We start from the raw sequence: 22,366 nt of genomic DNA on the forward strand, positions 1-22,366 counted from the left end.
GTCACACACACACACAGAGAGAGAGAGAGAGAGAGAGGCAGAGACATAGGCAGAGAGAGAAGCAGGCTCCATGCACCGGGAGCCCGACGTGGGATTCGATCCCAGGTCTCCAGGATCGCGCCCTGGGTCAAAGGCAGGCGCCAAACCGCTGCGCCACTCAGGGATCCCTTTTTTTTTTTTTTTAAAGATATTTATTCATTCATTTATTTGACACAGAGAGCGCACAAGCAGGGGGAGCAGCAGGCAGAGGGAGAGGGAGAAGCAGTCTCTCTACTACGCAAGGAGCCTGATGCAAGTCTCAATCCCAGGAACCTGGGATCACAACCTGAGCCAAAGTCTATGCTTAAACCGATGGAGCCACCTGGAGCCACCCAGCGGCGTGCCTGGCATCAATTATAATAACCTTGCTTCCCTGTGCAAACATTGCCCAAGTTCCAATTGAATTGCAAATGAACTTTCCAAAAAGACAGCCTTAAAAAAAAAAAAAAAAAAAACAAAAAAAAAAACAAAAAAAAAAAAAAAAGACAGCCTTTTCATAGGTTACAGTGTATCTGGAGCCTAATTTTAGAGTTTTTGCAGTACAATATAGTAGGAAACAATATTGTTAACAATACATTTCAGTGATTGCTATTGAAAAGTGAAGTGTCACTGGCTTTTTATCTGCCTTTTAATTTTCAAAAAGATTTAAACCCAATGAAATGCACTCTTAAACAACAGGGACAAATTACTGCCCTTTTTGATGTTAACCACTAGACAGACCACATGAGGATATGTTGTGGAGGAAGGGGTTTAAGGATAATAGAGATAGTTCAAAACACAAATTGTTATCACATGTGGTGAGAAGGCTTGTGAGTCACTGAGATAAGATGAGTTTCTGGAATAAGGTGAGTTCCAACTTTAAATGTCCATATTTCATATAATCCAAACACCTACACCTACCTGCACCCCAATGGCATTTAAAACAAGTAAAATCTGGGGATCCCTGGGTGGCTCAGTGGTTTGTTTAGCGCCTGCCTTTGGCCCAGGGTGTGATCCTGGAGTCCTGGGATCAAGGCCAATGTCGGGCTCCCTGCATGGAGCCTGCTTCTCCTCTGCCTGTGTCTCTACCTCTCTCTCTGTGTCTTTCATGAATAAATAAATAAAATCTTTAAAAAAATAAATAAAACAAGTATAATCCTTTGGTAAAAAAAAAAAACTGATAATAATTTCAAGTGCCATAAATTGATCATAAATTTGAGCCCAATAATCTCTCCTGGAAATGTATCCTTCCTTTTTTTTTTAAATTTTTTATTGTAGGTACTTTATTTTTTTAAAGATTTTATTTATTTATTTATGAGAGACACAGGCAGAGAGAGAAGCAGGCTCCATTGAGGGAGCCCAATGCAGGACTCGATCCCGTGGCTCCAGGATCACGCCCTGGGCCGAAGGCAGGCGCTAAACTGCTGAGCTACCCAGGGATCCCTGAAATGTATCCTTCTTAAAAAAAATATCCAAAATTAAGGGGGAAATCTAATGCATGAAATATTCAATAATATTCAATTATTACCTACCTGTCTATCAGGAAAACTGGCAACTCCCAAAACTATATAAAATGGAGGTGGAAAAGTAGTAATGCCAGCTGTGGTAATACAGCCAGGTACTGTTTAAGGACTCAACAGTTATTAACATAAGAATCTCCTTAGGATTTATTCCAGAACCAAAGTCCATACCCTTAACCACCATATGTACTATACTGCTTCTTAATAGATGAGTCAATCAGTCAATAACACACATTAGCTTGATGGAAATCATGCCCCCACTAAAAATTATAATCTATGAAGATTGTAATACCTTGAAAAATACTTATGCTATGACATTTTTTAAAAGATTTTCATTTATTTGAGATAGCAAGAGAGAGAGAATGAGTGGAGGGGTGAGGTAGGAGGGGGGGAGCAGAGGAAGAAGCAGACTTCCCACTGAGCAGGGAGCCCAATGAGACTCAGGGCTTGATCCCAGAACCCTAGGATCATGACCTGAGCCAAAGGCAGACACTTAACTGACTGAGCCACCCAGGTGCTCCTGATATGATGTTTTAAAACTGCATAATTTTACCTTCGTACAGAAGCTACAGATCCTAAATACAAATGGAGAAATTCTGTATAATAAGAGTTTCGCTGATTGGTAAGGGTGGACATGCTGCACAGTGGTTTAGGCGTAGGCATGGGAGTTAGATAGATCTGGGCTCCCATCTCAGCTCCCCCACCAACCAAGCAAGTCACCTCCAGCCAGCTCCTTAACCTCTCTGAGCCTTAGCTTCTTCATTTGTAAAATGGGGGTAAGGCTCCATCTGGCATTGGGGCTTTTAATCATCTAAAATCACAGCAGGGGTACCTCTGTACCCCTCTCAGCTCTCCTCTCACAGGTTGTAGGCTTTCCTTTCAAGTGGCAACCTCTGGGTTAAGATAAATATGCCCTATCTCATCTAATCTGGATGGGAACACTGTAAAGTAGATACTATTATCCCTGTTACACCTCAATTGTTTGATTAAAATTGATTTTTTTCCTCAAAGTTATTTAAGTTCAGATATCTCAATATAATCCATATTTATTTCTATTATAATAAGTAAGTGGACTACTGGAAGCCCAAAGTGAAAAACTATTTTAAGTATCTTAGAATCACCAATCATTTTAAGGCTTGGATTATTCTCTTATTCTGTAACTGATTCCTTCTAAGAAAGTCCACCTTATACCATTGAGCTCTAATAAGCTTTAGTGGGTTTCAAAAACAACTAAGAAACCTTTTTTCTCTTTACATATTCCAATAAATTATGAAATGAAACAAATGTCTGCTAAATTAGCACTAATCCCCAGAATTAGAAAATGCTACATAAAATATAAACTCATGTGCTGCCAAAAGTCTAAGTTCTTTTGGAGGATGAAGACTCCTTAAACCTCATGAGCCTCCAGCTGGCTGAGCCCTTTTGCTTGCCACCATAGAAACAACACTTCACAATCTCCGGCTGCTCTGCTGTGCCCAGAAATAGTACAGATACGATATATTATGATGGCTTCACTGGAGCAGCAGTGTTTGAATTATTTATCTAGTTCTTTACAGAACTGCTGCCCAGATACATTAATCTATCCATAAAATGCTTTTCAAACTGCTTGGTTGTACACAAGGATTTTGCATTTTAAAAACATCCCATAGCAACAAATTGATGACTCAAACAGCATTCCTAACAGTTAAATCATTGGGTTGGTTCCACACATACTGGGGAGGGCAGCCTAGGCACTTGGAAAGTTCCATGGCTTGCAAAAGGTCACCAAGGCTGAGAGGCATTGTTCTGCTCTGGCCTCCCAAGTTCCCAGATTCTTGCCCTGTAAAGCTCTGAGTCACCTCTGCCTAAAGCAGTTAAATTCTTCCTATGTAGGCTAAGAAATCTTGTTTTCTTCTGTGTTATGGAATAACATTTTGGTCATATCTATTAATTTTTTCATTCTTAGTTTTTTTCATTAGATGCTTACAAAAGCTCTAGCAAGAATTTCATAAGCATAAAAAGCACAGAACCAATATCTATATCTGCACTGTCAGATATGGTAGCCATGAGCCACCTGTGGCTACTGAGCACTAACAGTGCTTAGTCTACACAGTGGTTAGTCTAAATTGGTGTATATTGTAAGTATAATATTGATATCGGATTTCAAACACTACAAAAAAAAAGTAAAGTATGTCATCACTAATCTTCTAATATTTGACTACATGTTGCAATGACATTTTGAGTCATTACATTAAATAAAATATTATTAAAATTAATTTCAGGGGCAGCCTGGGTGGTTCAGCAGTTTAGCACCGCCTCCAGCCCAGGGCCTGATCCTGGAGACTCGGGATCAAGTCCCACATCCCTGCATGGAGCCTGCTTCTCCCTCTGCCTGTGTCTCTGCGTCTCTCTCTCTCTGTCTCTCATGAATAAATAAATAAAATCTTAAAAATTCAATTTCACTTTTATATTAAATTTTAAGTTACATATGTGGCTCTCATTATATTTCTACTGGGCAGTGCTGGTCTACATTATCTGGAATATTTTGTTGCTAGAATAATCATTTGATTATTCAGTGAGTTTTAAAAACTGAAGAACTCCTCCCATGTAAAACGTTTTAGTATACTCCAAAAATTAAAAAATTTCCATCGTCTCTTTACCTTAGTTTTAATATTGTCAATGATAAAATTTTAAAGTGCACTACAAAATCCTACTTACACCATATAGCTTTTGGGTTGTTTTTCCAGTGAGTTTTTTTCCAAGTAATGAGATAAATAGTACAATAATGCCATGAGGAAATTGTCAAGATTCTTATTCCTGTGGGGAGAGTTTAAAAAAAAAAAAAAGAAAGAAAGAAAGGAATGCTAACATATTTTTTTAAATATTTATTTAAATTCTAATTAGTTAATATATAGTATATATTTCAAACATAAAACATAGTATAAACACATTTCCAACATTAAACATACAGTATAAACATATTTCAAACATAAAACTTCATATTTCAAACATGAGAATAAGTAGGAATACACATTATATCATGTCTATCACACAACTAATTTACCATTCAAAATTCTATCTACTGTACTATTGAAGACGTAAGAAATCTGATTTTTATGACCAAACTTCTTGGGATGTCACACACTAAATTATAGTTTTGCCTATCAATTAGCTTAAATTTTTGTTTTCATTAAACAAATAATATTTTACATTGTTTAAAAAATGTTACAAATATGTAAGGTAAAAAGTCCTCTGCCTCCTTTGCTACCATTCTACTTCCAAGTGGTAGCCACTGCTAAGAGTGGAATGAATCTTTTCTAAACTTTCCAAAGTACAGACAATTACCCAGAAGGTCCTCCCTCACCAATGCACAGACATGTACATGAATATATGGCTTAAAATTTTCTTTGGTAACAAGGAAAATAATGCTATACACAAGTCTTTGCAACTTGTTTTTTTTTTTTTTTCTAAGATTTTATTTATTTATTCATGAGAGACACACACACGGAGAGGCAGAGACACAGGCAGAGGGAGTAGCAGGCTCTATTTAGGGAGCCCGATGTGGGACTCGATTCCAGGACCCCAGGATCATGCCCTGAGCAGATGCCCAACCACTGAGCCACCCCGGCGTCCCTGCAACTTGGTTTTGTCACTTACCTGCTTAGCATGGTACTATGTATTGATATGTGATACTGTGTATCGATTTTTCTCATTCTTTTAAAAGCTGGGTAAAGTATTCTATATCATAATTTATTTAACTAGTTCTCTATTGATGAGTATGTAGGTCTCTTAAAAATGTTATTGACATGGCTGCAGTAATTATCCTTATGGCCACATCTCTGAGTAACTTCCTAGGAGTGAGGTTGGTAGGGCATGGTGGAGAGCATATTAAAGTTTCATAGCTTTGCTCTAGGAAAAGGTTGCACTGATTCACAATCCCATCTCATTTGTTTTAAAACTAGAAGCTTTGGGACACCTGGATGGCTCAGTGGTTGAGCATGTGCCTTTGGCTCAGGGCGTGATCCTAAAGCCCCGGGATCAAGCTCCGTATCAGGCTCCTTGCATGGAGCCTGCTTCTCCCTCTGCCTGTGTCTCTGCCACTCTCTTTCTGTGTCTCTCATGAATAAATAAATAAAATCTTTTAAAAATCAATAAATAAAACTAGAAGTCTTTGCCTTCTTTCTAACTATCCTCACAAGATTTTTGCTGCTTCCTATCTAGCAAATGCAAATTCTTAACTGGCATTCTTTCTTCAACCATCCCTTGACAACTGGATGAAGATAAGCATTGTAGGTTTTTTCCCCCCATAATGTTCATAACTACCTGTCCTGGGTTGGGTTCTCCCAGAGACAGACTCTGAGACAAAGACGTGAGAATAAGTAGTTTACTTGGAAAGTGCTCACAGGAAACATCAGTAGCAGGGTGGGGAAGTTAGGGAAGAGAAGGAAGCCCACAAAGTGGGCGTTAACAAGTTCATTCATTATCCCTGTGGACAAACATAGTTCAGTCCTGAGGTGGGGGGGTACTCTGGGAGACAGTTCAGAAAGCTTCTCAGAGTTATCTCGACAGGTGAAAATTGGGATATTTTTGTACCAACTCTCTGTCTAGCACAATCCAGATGGAAGGCTGCTTCTGGAACACTGACTCACTGGTGCTTCCAGCTTGCCTTGTAGTCAGGCTGAGTGTGCTCCTGCTGTGGAATAAAGCTTCAGGTGTTTGCCACAAGCAGCCTTTGCTGAACACTGAGGGAATTTGGGAGGGCTGCCAATGGTTGCGTACCCAGTTCTCACTGAGTACTCACAAGTGTGGCAACATGAGGAGCACCTTCCACCCACCTGCGTATGGAGTCACGATTACTTCTAATTTTCTATCCGAAGAAACAGGCTTAGAAAGGGCAAGAAGTTGCCCTGGTAGAGTCATACACCTAGTACTTGCTGGGGCTCCAACATGGAGAAAACTGATCTTCAGTAAATGAATATACTTGATGGGTGAACAGAGAGCTAGCTAAGGACAAGGCACAAGCTTGGGGTAGCACACTGACAAGTCCTTGAAACAGGCAAAGGGGCATTCCTCTAAGGACTCAACTGCCTTGATGTTCGTACTTTGCTAAGGGCAGAAGGCAATCTTAGCCCAACCCCCAGGAGCCTATAAGTCTGCTTTAACATAAAAATTCCTTTAAAAATTTCCCTTTATCGCTAAACCCCCAAGATAGGTGTTGGCAATCATCCTCCCAGCACATGACCCACCAATATACATCTTACGATATACATCTGAAGGGTCTCATGACTCAGGTTTTATTAGATGGTAATAAGTGATCTTTTCCCAACAACAGCTAGCCCCCTCAAGGTCCTGGAACCTTGCTTCCAAAATTCCTTAGAGAGTACGCTATCCTCAAAGCCCTCCCAACTCCAAGGTATATAATCAGTCACCCCTCACAGGCCCAGGGCAGCAATTCTTCCTGCCTATGGGTCCTGTCCCTGTATTTTAATAAAACCACCATTTTGCACCAAAGACACGTCAAGAATTACTTTGTGGTTGTCAGCTACAGACCTCACCTATATTCCAAAATGTTTCAAGAATTCTTTCTTGATCGTCAGGTCCAAACCTCACTTATATTCCAAAACTTCATCAATATCCTCTAACTGTTTACAAAGATAATGTAGTCTTTCTGGGACTTTGACAATGTGCTCTCCATACTCCTTGCCCTAGGACTTCATTTTGGGCTCCTGTGACTTCTGGCTTCCTGTCTTTGGTCTCAGTCTTTGAGACCTGCCCATGTCCTATCTCCAAAAAACATATTTATCATCATTTATCAGTTGCAATTCAAATTAAGGATAAAACATCTAAAATGTCTCAGGAGCATTACATACCTCATAAATATTGTAAAAGAACAGATCCGCTGCATCTCAGTATCTTGTAGTAAAAACAAAGCAACAACTGAAAGGAGAGAAGATGGCCAATTGAAGAGAGGGACAAAGGGCTGCCTCAGAGGCTCACCCCAGATAGCATATGTGATAACGAAACAGTTACTCACATTTAGCATCATGTAGTGTCACATTGCCCTGCTGACCTCGTTTTCCTAAGGCTTTAGGTGACTTATCATCTCTTGAAGCAAATTTTTTATCTGTCAACCTGTTTTGGAATAGAATGGTCTCTGGTAGAGCTTTGAAAGGTTTCAGTTGCATTTAATTGATCCTGAGGTACATGAAGCTTTTACGATAAAGAGAGCCTGAGTGTCAAAACCCAAAAATGGGTTTTGTTTAATGTAGGAGAATTTTGGAATGCCTTGTATTAAACATTATATTTACCATGCTAGGGGTAGGAGAAATGTACACTGCCTGACATAAAATGTAAATACCAATTCCATCTAAAACAGAGCATTTAAATAATCTACTAATCATCTACTTAGGTACTCTATGGTGTAGCTACCATTTTCAGATTTTAAAAAACATATAAAATGTTGAACATTTGCTATGAGCCAGATTATCACAGGGATACATTTGCAGGGACTACTGTTACTGCCTCCCATGATTGAGAAATAGTGCATGTTCTCTCCTTAATGGGTATCAGCACATCAACCTCAGATAATGGTATGATATTTTCTTAGAGTTTGTGAAAAGTTGAGCCATTCTGCTGAGAGGAGCTGTCAGCAGCACTGCCATGGTTTGGAAAAGATACCTGTCTGCAGCTGGACCATCAGTTTCAGCAAAGTGTATTGCTTTGCCTTTCTTCCCTTTTTCCTTGAGTTCTACTGCAGGTGTAAAACTGGAATACAAATGAAAAAATTAGGAACTTGACCTTTCCCCAGGGGAAGGCTGATCCTAGCAGGACAGTGGCTCATGGGATCTTAAGACTTGAAGATGTTATGAGTGGAGTCTGGGAAGGCTCCAAGGCACCGTGGTACTCGATTCACATATCTTACATATGGAACAACCATTTAGAAAAAGATGAACATTTCAGACTTTATGCTCTGCCTCTATGTATCAGCAGTCTCCAGAACACCACCATACACAAAACATTTCCATCTGAAAATGTTTTGGTAACTTCACAAGAAACAGAAAGTTCATGATAAGCCTGGAAAAATGTTTTTATTTATTGAGCATCTGTGACGCACCAAGTGCTTTTAGGCATATTCTTATTCAATCACAGTAACTCTAGGGGGAAGATATTACTAGTATGGGCATTTTTTACATACAAGAAAACTGAAGCTTAGAAAGAGATTAAGTAACATGACCAAGATCACTAAGCATGTGTCAGAGCCAAGATCGGGGTCCAGGATCTCTCACCACAGAGCCATGCATGTACCCACCAGGCAATCCTGTCTCCTGAGCTGTCATCTCAGTTGTCACTGCTGTGGGCGCTTCTAAGTGCCTTGACTGTCTCTCAGAAGGTTTCAGGACCCTTTAATGAACTCAAGGTTAAGTTCTAAGGTCATACAAACATTTACTAAGTGGTAACAGTGCTGAGTAAGAAGGGACAACGACTGAGCAACACACACGCATGCTGAGGCCATACTCTGTATCATCCATCGCTCTGATGTGAAAATAAAACGGTCTCCATTATAGTCAATCCACAGCCTCTTGGGAATTTCAGCAAATGCTTAATAGAAAAACCAAGAAAAACATTTTGAAGACCAGCAGAATGTGGTTCCTGCCTTTCAGAGAGTACATTTTCTAGGGGAATTGGGGGGGGGGGGTCTACCAAATATATTGGTTTGGAAACCCACTGTGGATTAGAATTTTCATTCTTCTGTCTGAACCAATGCCACAGTGATAACACAACCCAGAAGCCTAATCTCTGCCCACAGCTTCATGCCCCTCTGCTAAGCTTAAGTGCAGGTATAGTAATAGAAGCACATTCCCCCAGACTTTACTCATTCTCTAAAGATGGATGTCAATCACGTATACTCTCTTCATCTCCTTGTCAACACAACAGTTTTTTATATTTTAATAGGTGTGGGGGTTTTGTGTGTACGTGTGTGTGGTTTTTTTTTTTTTTTTGACACAATAGTTTTGAAACAACTTTCCTTGAAAATTTTCTGGGACTGATATTACTCACAAAGTAATCATTTTAGAGAAATACTTTCCCATGAGAATAATAAAGTTAATCAATTTGGTTCTTTCTTCCTCCAAGAGTTTTTGCCAACCTTCCAGCAGTTTTCAGGTTGTAAAACGGGTTAGCTCCTAAAAGCATGTATATCATGTCACCGCAAGGGAATGACCCTTTGCATTTTTCTACTTTTCTTTTTTCTAAAGACCATTGGCACCAACTTGGTCAGTGGATGATTTCTAAGCTTTTCATCCTTTTTGATGCTACTCTTATCACTAATATCCAAGGACTGGATATTTAGTGGGGAGGGTATGCTGAAGTATTAAGGGGATGGGTGAAAAAAAAAAAGGAAGAATACTATTTTTTTTTAAGATTTTATTTACTTATTCATGAGAGGCAGAGAGGGAGATGCAGAGGGAGAAGCGGGCTCCCTCTGGGGAGCCCAATACAGGACTCCATCCTAGAACTCTGGGATCATGACCTGAGCCAAAAGCAGATGTTCAATCATTGAGCCATCCAGGCATCCCAGAATACCAAATGTTGATGGTGGCTACCACCAAAGAGGATCAGGTGAGGCAGAGAGGTGAAATGGTGTTGAAGACATCTAGCTTCCAGTCTGTATACTTCCATTTTATTTGAGTTTTTTTTTTTTAATAACAAGACTATATGATTTCTTGCATTCCTACAAAAAAGTTGATAGAGGCACATACAAACACTATATGGTAGATATGTTATATTGACAGACCATTTAAATAGCCTTTAATAAAATAATCAAATCTCCCAAACAAATCCAGACTTAAGAAAATTTATTTTTTAAAAACTTTTTTTTTAAAGATTTTATTTATTTATTCATGAGGCAGAAGAGAGAGAGAGAGAGGCAGAGACATAGGCAGAAGGAGAAGCAGTGTCCATGCAGGGAGCCTGACTTGGGACTCGATCCTGGGACTCTGGGATCACGCCCTGAGCCAAAGGCAGATGCTCAACCACTGAGCCACCCAGGCGTACCTCCAAAATTTATTTTTTAAAAAGATTTTATTTATTTATTCATTTGAGAGAGAGAGCATGAGCAGGGGGAATGGCAGAGAGAAAAGGAAAAGCTACTTTTTAAAAGCCTACCTAAAAAAAAAAAAAAAAAAAAGCCCAGGTGGCTTAGTTGGTTAAGCATCTAAGCATCTACCTCTGGCTCAGGTCATGATCCTGGGGACCTGGGATTGAGCCCCATGTGAGGCTCCCTGCACAGCCATTTTCCTTCTCATTCTGCCATTCCCTCTGCTTATGCTCTCTCTCTCTCTCTCTCTCTCTCTCTCTCAAATAAGTAAAAACCATTTTATATTTTAAGTAGCTCAATGCTGGGATCAAACAACCCTAAGACCAAGACCTGAACTGAGATTGAGTCAGATGCTTAACCGACTGAGCCACTCAGGTGCCCCCCAGACATTTTCTAATGGCTCTTTGAAGCCATTTCTCGCAAGGTGCCTGTGCAGACTCCTTCATATAACCACCCTAAATAAGAACACAAAGTTGTTTGCATGTTTCTCCTTGGATCATCACACTGTTTTGGCCACTTAAAAGCCATTGGCAGTTAACTTTTTCTATCCCAGGCTAGGGAAATCACAGGTCACCAGTTCTCCCAGGATTTCCCTTCTCTGGAAGACAAGAGTAGATAGATATACCCAATCTCAGTTACTGTCAAATGAAATTGCTGTCTCCTATCCTTTTCTCAGTCCTATCCCTATAATTCAAAGTGTCTTGCCCTAGTTTAAGATGAGAGACACGAAGTGCTTGTCCTTAGCCAGTAGGCTGACATTTACTGCTGAGTCTCTAGACATTATTCTCTTTCAGACATACCTTCCCTACTTCACACTTGTCTGAGTGGTGGTTCACATGAGTCAAGTTATTCTCTACCTTGACTGGTGAGAAGTCTTTCTCCCTGTGAGTGCCCTGCTGTAGCCCTATAGGCAGACTACACTCACAGTGCATTTGAAATCACTAGAAAGTGTCACTAGTAATAACTGGAAGCTGTCCTTTGAATCATAATTCTGACTAGCTCCCAAACCACAGTCTCAGCTAGTTCTGTGCCCTCCTGCAGTCTCTACCATCTTCTCCTCCATCTGGCAACCCATTTAGTATCTGGGCCTTTCACAGACCACATTTTGTTCATTCACAGTATTACAACATAATTATACCGTTTCCCTTTGCCCTGAAATAAATGACAAAAAGAATCATAGTTTCCACTAGAATCCATCACTAAAATGCAGAGGGCTGGATCACTCTTGGCTTCCACATAAGTTAGAGCTCCTTGGTGGTTATTAGAGTTCTCTCAAGCCATGAGGAAAGACAAGAGTAGTTCAGGGTTTCTGGAGGGATATTTTCCTCAGCTGTATGTCCGTAGGAGAGTCAATGACCTTGGCAAAGACTCAGGTGGGCTGCTGGTTCTCTCCCAGTTGTGAGGAGGAGCTTCTGAAACAAGAAAGGATAGGAGAGCTACCACTGTGTCAGAGGGAAATCCGCCTCACGGGCCAAACCAGGGTGGCCTGTGAAGAAAGGTATTCCCTCTTTAACAAATAAGAAATGGGCACATGTGCTAATGAATTACACAACATCCTCATTTACTCCTCACAAAGCATTATTAATCCATTTTATGGATGAGGGAACTGATCATCAGCAAGGCTAACTTGACAAAGATAACCACCTAGTTAGAGGGAGAGCTAGGATTTGAATCCAGGTCTTCCTCTAAAACACTCCTCAAGGTCTCTTCCTTAACAGCCTATTAAGAGGGCAGCCTGGTGGCTTAGTGGTTTAGCATTGCCTTCAGCCCAGGGCCTGATCCTGGGGTCCCGGGATCGAGTCCCACGTCGAGCTCCCTGCATGGAGCCTGCTTCTCCCTCTGCCAGTGTCTCTGCCTCTGTGTGTGTCTCTCATAAAAATAAATAAATAAAATCTTTAAAAAAAAAAAACAACTTATTAAGAAATAATGACTATCCAGGACGCCTGAGTGGCTCAGCGGTTGAGTGTCTGACTTGGGCTCAGGGAGTGATCTCGGTGTCCGGGATCAAGTCCCGCATCAGGCTCCATTCGGGGAAACTGCTTCTCCCTCTGCCTATGTCTCTGCCTCTCTCTATGTGCCTCTCTTGAATAAATAAGTACAATCTTAAAAAAAAATGAATGACTATCCTGTCCCTGTCCATTAGTGTGCATCCATTTCTTGTGTGGAGGCTATGGGTATCTTCTGATACAGTTATCCTTCCCAGGGTATAATCTGCAAAAGTAAGGCAGGATCTGCCTGTGACTTAGGGAGCTAGGTCTTCTCTGAAGGGTGGGATTTCCAAAGTCACTCATTCAGGAAAGATGCCAGGACCTACAAAGTTGGGAAGAGCAAAGGGATCATCTTCTCTAACTGGAGAACACCTAGAAGTCTATGAACAGCTGTGTGCTAGTGGGTGTAAAAGGTGGCCTACTCCATGTGAAAGAAGACTAAAACACCAGAAGGGATTCCCAGGGTTGGAAACTGATGGGTTAAAAACTGAATGCCTCTGAGATCATGCTGTTACTTTGCGAAACTATTATCTGGATTCATAATACTTCAAATTTTCTTCCCCACTGCTGGCTCTTCTTTAGTTTCCTTCTCAACCTCCTTTCCCTGGACATGTTCCCTAAATGAGAGCCTTTTTCCCTGGGTTCCATCTGGTTCCTCTTCTCACTTCCTCTGAGTAATTTCAACTACTCCACTAGCATTGATAACTGACAACTATATAGTGAAGGTTCAGCTCTTTCCGCAGACATAAAATGATACACATGCCTACTAAACACCTTCGCTTGGGCATCCTACAGACACTTCAAACTCAGTATGTCCAACACTGAATTCATTCCCCTTTAACTTGTACTCCCTACTACTTCCATCTCAGCAAATGGGCACCACCATCCACCAGGTGGCCAAGGCAGAAAATGGTGTCATCCTTGATTTCTCTATCACCTGTGGCCCTCACACCCCACTAACCATTTAATCCTTAAATACATCTCGAATTCATCTACTTTCCTCTCTTCCCTTTGGCACCTTCTTAATTTAAGCCATCATCGTCTGCCAACAGAATTTCTGCAACTGCTTCTTAACTGATATCCTGCCTCCAGCCTTGTTTTCCTCCAAACTAATTTCCACCCTGCAGCCAGACTCAATTTTCTAAGACACACTTCCAATCCTAGTTTACTTCTACTTAAAACCTTTCAGGAATGCCTGGGTGGCTCAGCGGTTGGGCATCTGCCTTCAGCTCAAGGCGTGATCCCGGAATACCGAGCCACACATCGGGCTCCTATATGGAGGGCTGCTTCTCCCTCTGCTTGTGTCTCTGCTTCTCTCTCTGTCTCTCTCATGAATAAATAAAATCTTTCAAATAAATAAATAAAACCTTTCAGTGAAGGGACATCAGGGTGGCTCAGTTGGTTAAGAGTCTGACTCTTGATTTCTGCTCAGGTCATGATCTCAGAGTCCTAGGGTCAAGCCCCAATCAGCCTCCAAGCTCAGCAGGGAGTCTGCTTGAGACTCTCTGTCTGCCTCTGCCCCTCCCCCTTGCTCATACAAACACTCTCTCAAATAGATAAATCTTTAAAAAATTTTTTTAAATTAAAAAAAAAATTAAAAATCCTTTCATTGTCTCCCCCATGCCCTCTGATTCAAGTTCAGATTCCTCAGCATAGAGACGCCTGGGTGGCTCAGCGGTTAAGTGTCTGCCTTGAGCTCAGTGCGTGATCCTGGAATCCTCAGATTAAGTCCCACATCAGACTTCCCGCATAGAGCCTCTGCCTGTATCTCTGCCTCTCTCTCTGTGTGTCTCTCATGAATAAATAAAATCTTAAAAAAAAAAAAAAAGAAAAAGATTCCTCAGTATAGCATGCAAGACCTTTCATGATCTTACCCTGGTTTGAAAATTCTACTCACACCTGCCTGGAACCCTTTACCCAGGCTCCTGAACTACCTGAAGTCTCAAATATGTCCCGGGCCCTCTCAGGACTGGGCCTTTGCACATGCTGGGCCTTCTACCTAGAATGTACTCTCCTCCTCCCCAACCACATCTCCCTTTGCCCTGCCAATACCTACTCCTCTTCAGGTCTTGGCTTGGATATCACCTCTCTTGGGAAGCCTTCCCTGCCCATCCCCCCACCCCCACTCCCTGGGCTTCAGAAAATGGCTCCATTTGGGAACTGGGTCAGAGTGCTTGGCTGAATGTGGTTTTCCAGTCTGGGCTCAGCCCCGTGGTGGCAGTGGTAACAGTTACTAATGAATGGGCCCTAAGAACAGCCATCTCAGGGAAACAGTTAGGGTCATAGCACTGCTACTAACAGATATTCCCTCCAACAGGAGCCTGAAGGTTCTGGTTTATTTTCAGTAAGAAGGGGCAGCATAGATACTACCCTGCCCATACCCCCTTGAACTCCCCTCCCCGGTCCTCCTGTCTGTCACCTCCCTTCCACCATACTCAGTGGGAAGGCGCTCTTATCTTTTCCAAGCCCTTCTGTGCTCTTGACCCCACTCCCCACTCCTTTTCTTCTGTTTCATCTCTTTTTTTCCTCAAAACAAACAAGATTTTCCTACCTTAAAAACAAAACCGGGATCCCTGGGTGGCTCAGCGATTTAGCGCCTGCCTTCCGCCCAGGGCGTGATCCTGGAGTCCCCGGATCAAGTCCCACATCAGACTTCCTGCATGGAGCCTGCTTCTCCCTCTGCCTGTGTCTCTCTCTCTGTCTCTCACGAATAAAAAAATTAAAAAAAAAAACACACCAATGAAAATTCCCTTCCTTTAGGATTGGATCCCCAAAAGGCTACTAGGTCTTTTTTTTTCCTTCACAGGTAAACTCACCGATAAGAGTACTCTATTTTTTTAATTTTTAAAGAGAGAGACTGCACAAGCAGGGGGAGCGAGAGAGGGAGAAGCAAGGTCCCCAATGAGCAGGAAGCCCTGTGCAGGCTTGATCCCAGGGCTCTGGGATCATAACTTGACCTCAAGGCAGACGCTTAGCCAACTGAGCCACCCAGGCGCCCTCGTCTCCCTTGTTCTCATCTTGCCTCTCCATGCTACTGTGGCAGGGGCTTTCTAGAGCGCAGATGCAATCCCATTATGTTTGCTTGGCAAAGATTTATACAGTGTACTAAACAAAACCAGGTGCAAGTGCAGTGACTGAACAGGCCTTCCCTCTGCCTCTGCTGCTCCCACCCCTACCACTGCCTTGGCCCTGCACCATCACCAGCAACGGGGGTGACAAGTCTCTGAAATTGTTTCTGGAAAAAAAAGAGCTTGTTGCTGCTCATGAGTCTTCTCACATTTTATTTTGTGATGGCATATGCTTAATTCTAAAAAGAAATCAGTACCTGCATTTCCATCAACTCCAAACACTAGCTCTGGCCTAAACATACAAAGGTCTGCTTTCTTCTTCCTTGGTACTGACTGTCCTCAGCAGCTGGACTCCCAAGGTCATCCTGATACTCTAAGATTTATCATGCCATCACCCATCTATTCTTCATAGTATTATTTTCTGTCTCCTAACTGCTCCTATTTTGTGTACTCCACCGTCTGGAGTTAGAGTGTTGTTTTGGTTTGGTTTTTTGCTTTTAAAAATTGTGGTATGATTTTAACATGTAGCAAAGTACATAAATCATTAATGAAGAGAAAAAGCACGTATGATATTTCATGTGCAACATGTAAACCCTGCCCACCCAGATCAAAGTACATAAATCTTAAGTGGACAGCTTGATGAATTTTTTACTATGTACATACCCATGTAACCACCACCCAGATCAATATTTAGACCATTTCCAGCACCTCAGAAGGTTCTCTGACACCTTCCCCCATCCCCTGCCAGTTGACAATGTCCCAAAGTAACCACTAGTCTGACCTCTATCATCACAGTTCTTTTTTTGGCCTGTTATTTTAAACTTAAATATAAACGGAATTATAGATTTAATTTTTGCGTCTGGCCTTTCAAAATGATGTCATATAATCTACCTTTTAAATCATGCCATCACACATATATTCTCCAAAATTAGTGGAAATCAATTATCCTATTTTTTTTAAAAAAAGATTTTATTTATTTGATGGAGTGAGAGAGCACAAGTAAGCATTGTGGCAGGCAGAGGGAGAGGGAGAAGCAGACTCCTTACTGAGCAGAGACCCAAGGCGGCTCGATCCCAGGACCCCGGGATCACGGCCAGAGCCAAAGGCAGATATTTAACTGACTGAGACACCCAGGCACCCCAATCATGCCATTTTTAAAGAATAATTTGTTAATAAACCAAAAGTAACTGGTTTATAAATATTTTATGAGTAAGAAAGTCGGTGTGAAATTGATACCGATGAATTAGATTAATTTAATGGTAACCCAACCCAAATGTCACTTAATAAATAAATAAATAAATAGACTGAAAAAAGAAAATGTTGACACTTGAAACTTATACCCACATTTTGGTTTTTTTTTCCATTTATATTTATTTTTTAAAAGATTTTATTTATTTATTCATGAGAGAGACACACACACACAGAGAGGCAGAGACACAGGCAGAGAGAGAAGCAGGCTCCATGCAGGGAGCCCCATGTGGGACTCCATCCCGGGACTCCAGGATCACGCCCTGGGCGGAAGGCAGGTGCTAAACCGCTGAGCCACCCAGGGATCCCTTCTGGTGTTTTAATATGTATTTAACTTGTACTTTGATTTGGTTTATTGAAATAATAAATATTTGGGGAGGGTGTACCCTGTGAAGTTCTGTAGACAACTCCTAGGGACACAAAGATGAGTAAGACAGTTCCTGCCACCCAGGGGCCTACCGTCTAAAAGGAGGGAAACAGTATATATGGTGGGGAAAGGTTTTGGCATCAGACTAACCCTGGTTCAAAATGTCAGTTTTGCTACTTACTGGCTCTATGACTTGGTTCAATTGTTTAACCTTCTTGAGCCTTGTTTCTTCATCTATAAAATGAAAGTATTAATGCTCACTTTTCATGGCTGTTTAAGAATCTAAAAACAGGGCAGCCGGGGTGGCTCAGAGGTTTAGCGCCGCCTTCAGCCCGCAGCATGATCCTGGAGACCCGGGATCCAGTCCCACGTCGAGCTCCCTGCATAGAGCCTCTGCTTCTCCCTCTGGCTGTGTCTCTGCCCCTCTTTTTCTCTCTCTCTCTCTGTCTCTCATGAATAAATAAATAAAATCTTAAAAAAAAAAGAATCTAAAAACATGCAAATGTCTGGCACATAATAAGTACACAGCAGATAGTGGCTAGTATTGTCTGTTGAGTTATGCACTTTTTCATAGAGTATTTTCTCAAAGGAGATTAAAATCAATTTTTCTAATTTAATAATTTCACTTTGGAGAATTGACTATTGTGCAAGTATAATACGGTCTCATTAACGTAGAACTTTATTTTTGTAACTCAAAGAGGCAATTTTATAAAGTAGTTAAGAACATGGACTCTAGAGATCTAGATTTCAATCGTCTTTGTCACCTGTGAGCTGTGCCATTTGGCCAAGTCATTTAGTTTTCTTTAAATTGCTTCACCTTTGAGTTCAGTTTTATCTGTAAAACTGGATGAGCATGCAACTTTTTCAAAGGATTGACAAACTGATTAGCACAGTGTCTGGTACATAGGAAGCAGCTGATGGATGTTATTAAAAGTGATGTCTGGAAGTCTGCTGACCAAAATGATTTTCTCTAGATCGTGGAATTTCGGCAGATATTTATTTTGCTTGTTATACTCTTGTGTGTGTGTTTTTTACCCTAAGCACATGAAATTTTTATAAAAGCTATAATAAAGTTTTAATAAAATATACCTTCTGAATTCAAGAGTTCTGGTTTCATCTTTCCAGTACCACATCCCCAATTGTAATCCAAATTGAATTGCTGTAAATGAAATGATTGCAGCAATATTAAAAATTCAATTTACACTACACATGTCACAATGAACTTTTAACAATTCCCACTTGTTGCTCTTTATTCAATAAAGATGTAGAATCTTCAAGTGTTGTGGAGGGTTTTTGTTTTAATCGTATCCAGGATTTTATCCTTTTTGTATTTAAGTGCAGTTTCAGTAGAAAAGAGGGAAAAGGGGGAGGGAGGAAGGAAGAAAAGGAAGGGCACCACTATATCAAGACTCATCAGAACAATTTACTGATGAATTGGGAACTGAGGCTCAGGGCAGCCTCCGCGGAGAAAAGGAGTTAAGACACTCAAAAGCAGGGAGCCCGCCCGGCCACCGCCTCCCTTCCAGGGGAAGCAGGCCCGGAACAAGCTTACCTTTTCAATCATGGTAACCAACCCACCAGCCTTTCCTTTCCGGGGGTCGCACCTGGGGCAGGACAGCTTCCCGCGCAGGAGGGCTATTTATTTTGCAACCAATCAATCAGAGGTGCTGAGGTGGAACTTCCAGAACATCCAAATATCTGGGTAGGGAACCAGAATTCAATTCTGGCCTTGGCCGAGTACACCTCCCTGGTCTGGGTTTTCCACTTCTCCCCGAGTGCCGCTCGCCCGGGGCTGCGGGCGAGGCTGCGGGCAGGGGGTCGGGCCGCCCCGGGAGCCGCGGGCCGGGAGGGGGCGGCAGGGCCGGTCTGCCCGGGCCTCGGGGTCGGGGTCAGCCAAGGCTGCACTCACCTCCGGCAGGGAAGCGGTCTGCCCTTCCCGCCGCTTCCGACGGGAATAAAACTCCGGCGCCTGAGGCATGGTCGCTACCGACCGGCCTAATCGGTGCCCAAGCAACCGCCTGGCGGTGCTGGGCAACCGCGGCCGGAGGGCGGCCGGGGGGCGGGGGGCGGGGGGCGGGGGCCGTCTTCCGGGGCGGGCGGAGGGCAGCGGGGCGGCCCACCCCGTGCGGGAGACGCCTCCGCCCGGCTCCCTGGCCCCGGGGCTCGGTCTGCTTTCCCACTACCTGTGCTCTGGTGGCTTCTGGGCTTAGGTATAGTAAAGCCGCCCAGGGGTTCTCTTGGAGTCAATTCTTCTAGGCCCTTCCAACCGTGAAGTAAACCACTGAACTGTTTCTTGTTCTTAATTGAAATAACAAGACTCGGTTTCACAGGGAAGATCCCTTAGTCCCAAATTTTAATGGCACTAAATTTCAAATCCAAGTTGAGATTAGGTCGATGGGGGTGGGGGCGGCCGGTGGAGGTGTAGGGGAGGATGTGTAAGTGAGGTTTTCATAACTTGGTTCTGCTGCATAACTAGATGTGTTACCCAGGGCAAGACAACTCTGATCGTCTTGAAGATACCGAAATCAGGGGTTATGAGATTTTTAAAGGAGTAATGTGTGTAAAACACCATCCTTAAGTACTCACAATTAGTGTTGCTCAAAGCAGACACTTGCTTTGCGTCAATCAGTATTCAATTATATTTTTACATTCATGCTTTTCACTTTTCAAATCCTGTCCGTGTCTTCTAATTCCTTCTTGCAACTGACTGGCTGATATTTTTCCTTCCAACACTGATGTCAGCAATGCTAGATAACACATGATTGAAAATGCCTAAATATTCTGCCTTTGTTTTATCTCCACAGCTTAATTAGGTTAAGAGATGCTCCCTAAATAGTAACTATATTCCCACTGCTGTTCAGATATATGGAAACCCACCTCTACACACTGGCAGTGGCTTTGAGCCTGTGGCCTCAGGACTGGCTTACTACATTTGAGATGACTCACTTAGGAGTTAAGAATATCCCAGTCACCAAGAATTTTTCACCTAACAACGTGCATAACTTGGGGTGGAGGGAAGACAGGGAGAAATTATGAGCTGACACGCCACAAAGGCCTAGAAAGACCAAGAACTCTGGATAGAATCCATTCTTACCACCATTGTCAGGAAGACCACACTTCAACTTCCTCAGTTTACCCCGGTGAGTGAAGAAATGTTAATAGAAAACCAAAGATCTTTTATACTGCACCATAGTTTAACTTCAGGCTGTCTAATGAACAAAACTACAGTAAAAAGAGTTGAGAACCAAAAACAATGATCTAATGTAAAAGTTACAAGTTATTTCACCTGTGCTAGAGGGACATATTTATAGGTAAACTTCGAAACCTCTCTAGGGGCAATCTTACACTTCTGTATTATCGGACCCTAACAAAAAGGGAGTAAAATATTATTTATTTTAAAAGTGACCTATTCATTAAAGATTTTTTACTAGATTTTTTTAATATCAGAATCTCATAACCAAAAATAGAAATATAATTTTCTCTTTAAAAAAAAATTCGTGATGTTATAAAGTAGGGATAGAGGCAGCCCGGGTGGCTCAGCGGTTTGGTGTCTGCCTCCACAGACTAGGGTGTGATCCTGGAGACCCGGGACTGAGTCCCACGTTGGACTCCCTGTGTGGAGCCTGCTTCTCCCTCTGCCTGTGTCTCTGCCTCTCCCTCTTAAAAAAAGTAGGGATAAAGGTACTAATTATTAACAATTTTTCTAAAAGATTTTATTTATTCATGAGAGACACACAGAGAGGCAGAGACACAGGCTGCCCTATTAACAGTTTCAAGTGTCCTATGAGGCATGATTTTTTTTTTTTCTAATTAAGAGAAACTTCTCAGGGTCATATAACTAAGAGCATATAATATAAAACTAAGTTGCTGGTCTCAGAGTTTAGGTCCAAGACATTAACTGAATATAATGTATGCTTATACTATGAAAAAGTCATAACAGAGATTTTCAAAGTATTATAATTCTACCTTTTAGAATTTGTAAGAAAATGGCAATGCCAGTATTTGAATTATCAACTCCATTTCTGGTTGCTTATTTCCCCAACCTTCAATTCACAAACAACCCAATCTATACTGAAAAAGTAAAGAGCCAATGGGCTTCTTGATATGTTCTAAGGGAAAGACATTTTAACATTATCATCCTATTAAATTTCAGGAATGCATATACCGTAAAGTATTCTAAGAGCTACCTCTAAGAACCTATCATTTTTTCTTTAAGGAATGTATTAATTTTTCTATATCTAATTGTAATGCTTACAGATAACCCTTCAAGGCAGTTTTCTCATTCCTATTTAGACATACACAGAAGCAATTGAATATTCCTGTTGTTCCTCAACCTAAACATATATATTGTCTTAGCAGTTGTCTTGTGATGTATGGATTTGAGATTCTTGAAAACTTCAATTCCAGTGTTCAAAAGCAAGGGGAACATGCCTCACAGCACAACTTTTATAAACTACATTCAATTTGTAGGATAAAGAAATTCTCATGAAGTCTCCTTGACAGGTGATACACTATCCTATTATGCATGCTAAATTTAAAGATGTCAACTGCATTAATAGCTCCTCATGAACAAATGTTAATGAATTATCACTATATACATCAAACTAATACCATAAAAAATTTAGAGTAAGCTTGTTTTGAAATTTCATGCATCTCAAATGCTATGAAACAATCTGTTAGGTCTTATTTTGACAGGTGTTTAGATTTATTGTCTCAAAACAGGGACAACTATATTAGACATTCAAGGTAAGAATTGCCCATTCTGAGAATTGTTCTTTTTTAATCCCTTAGCATTCTATATATGTTACATTAGCTTTAGTCCAGACCACTAGTCCCTAATATAGCACTACTTTCATGTTCAAGTGATGCTGATTATTCCTTAGGCTGTAATTTAGTCTCATCCTAGTATCAAGTACTTTTTCCATTGTCATTTGACTATGTCTGATCTAACATCTGCTAAGGAGTTCCCAGGAGTTATCCGATTACCGGTTTCAACTGATCCCTGGAAACATTGAGTGGCTACTTTGGTGGCTTTACCTTCATAATATTCAGATCTAGATAAATTTGAGAAGACAAAATTA

The 22,366-nt window shown here is 41.4% G+C and overlaps 1 protein-coding gene across 1 annotated transcript in view; it reads right to left on the bottom strand.

Moving 5' to 3' along the window:
• The window catches only part of PPP1R36 (protein phosphatase 1 regulatory subunit 36), a 32,062-nt gene extending 11,677 nt beyond the window's left edge, over nucleotides 1-20,385 (bottom strand). Inside the window, exons 1-7 of the mRNA XM_041757793.1 lie at nucleotides 20,380-20,385; nucleotides 19,195-19,468; nucleotides 18,375-18,444; nucleotides 8,196-8,282; nucleotides 7,552-7,649; nucleotides 7,388-7,454; nucleotides 4,236-4,334 (exon numbers count right to left, since the gene is read on the bottom strand). Coding sequence (XP_041613727.1) covers nucleotides 4,236-4,334; nucleotides 7,388-7,454; nucleotides 7,552-7,649; nucleotides 8,196-8,282; nucleotides 18,375-18,444; nucleotides 19,195-19,468; nucleotides 20,380-20,385 — 701 coding nt within the window. The remainder of the gene's footprint in view (nucleotides 1-4,235; nucleotides 4,335-7,387; nucleotides 7,455-7,551; nucleotides 7,650-8,195; nucleotides 8,283-18,374; nucleotides 18,445-19,194; nucleotides 19,469-20,379) is intronic.
• Between the last annotated feature and the right edge of the window lie 1,981 nt (nucleotides 20,386-22,366).

This window comes from Vulpes lagopus, chromosome 6 (genome assembly GCF_018345385.1).
Source record: "Vulpes lagopus strain Blue_001 chromosome 6, ASM1834538v1, whole genome shotgun sequence".
Lineage (NCBI taxonomy): Eukaryota > Metazoa > Chordata > Mammalia > Carnivora > Canidae > Vulpes > Vulpes lagopus.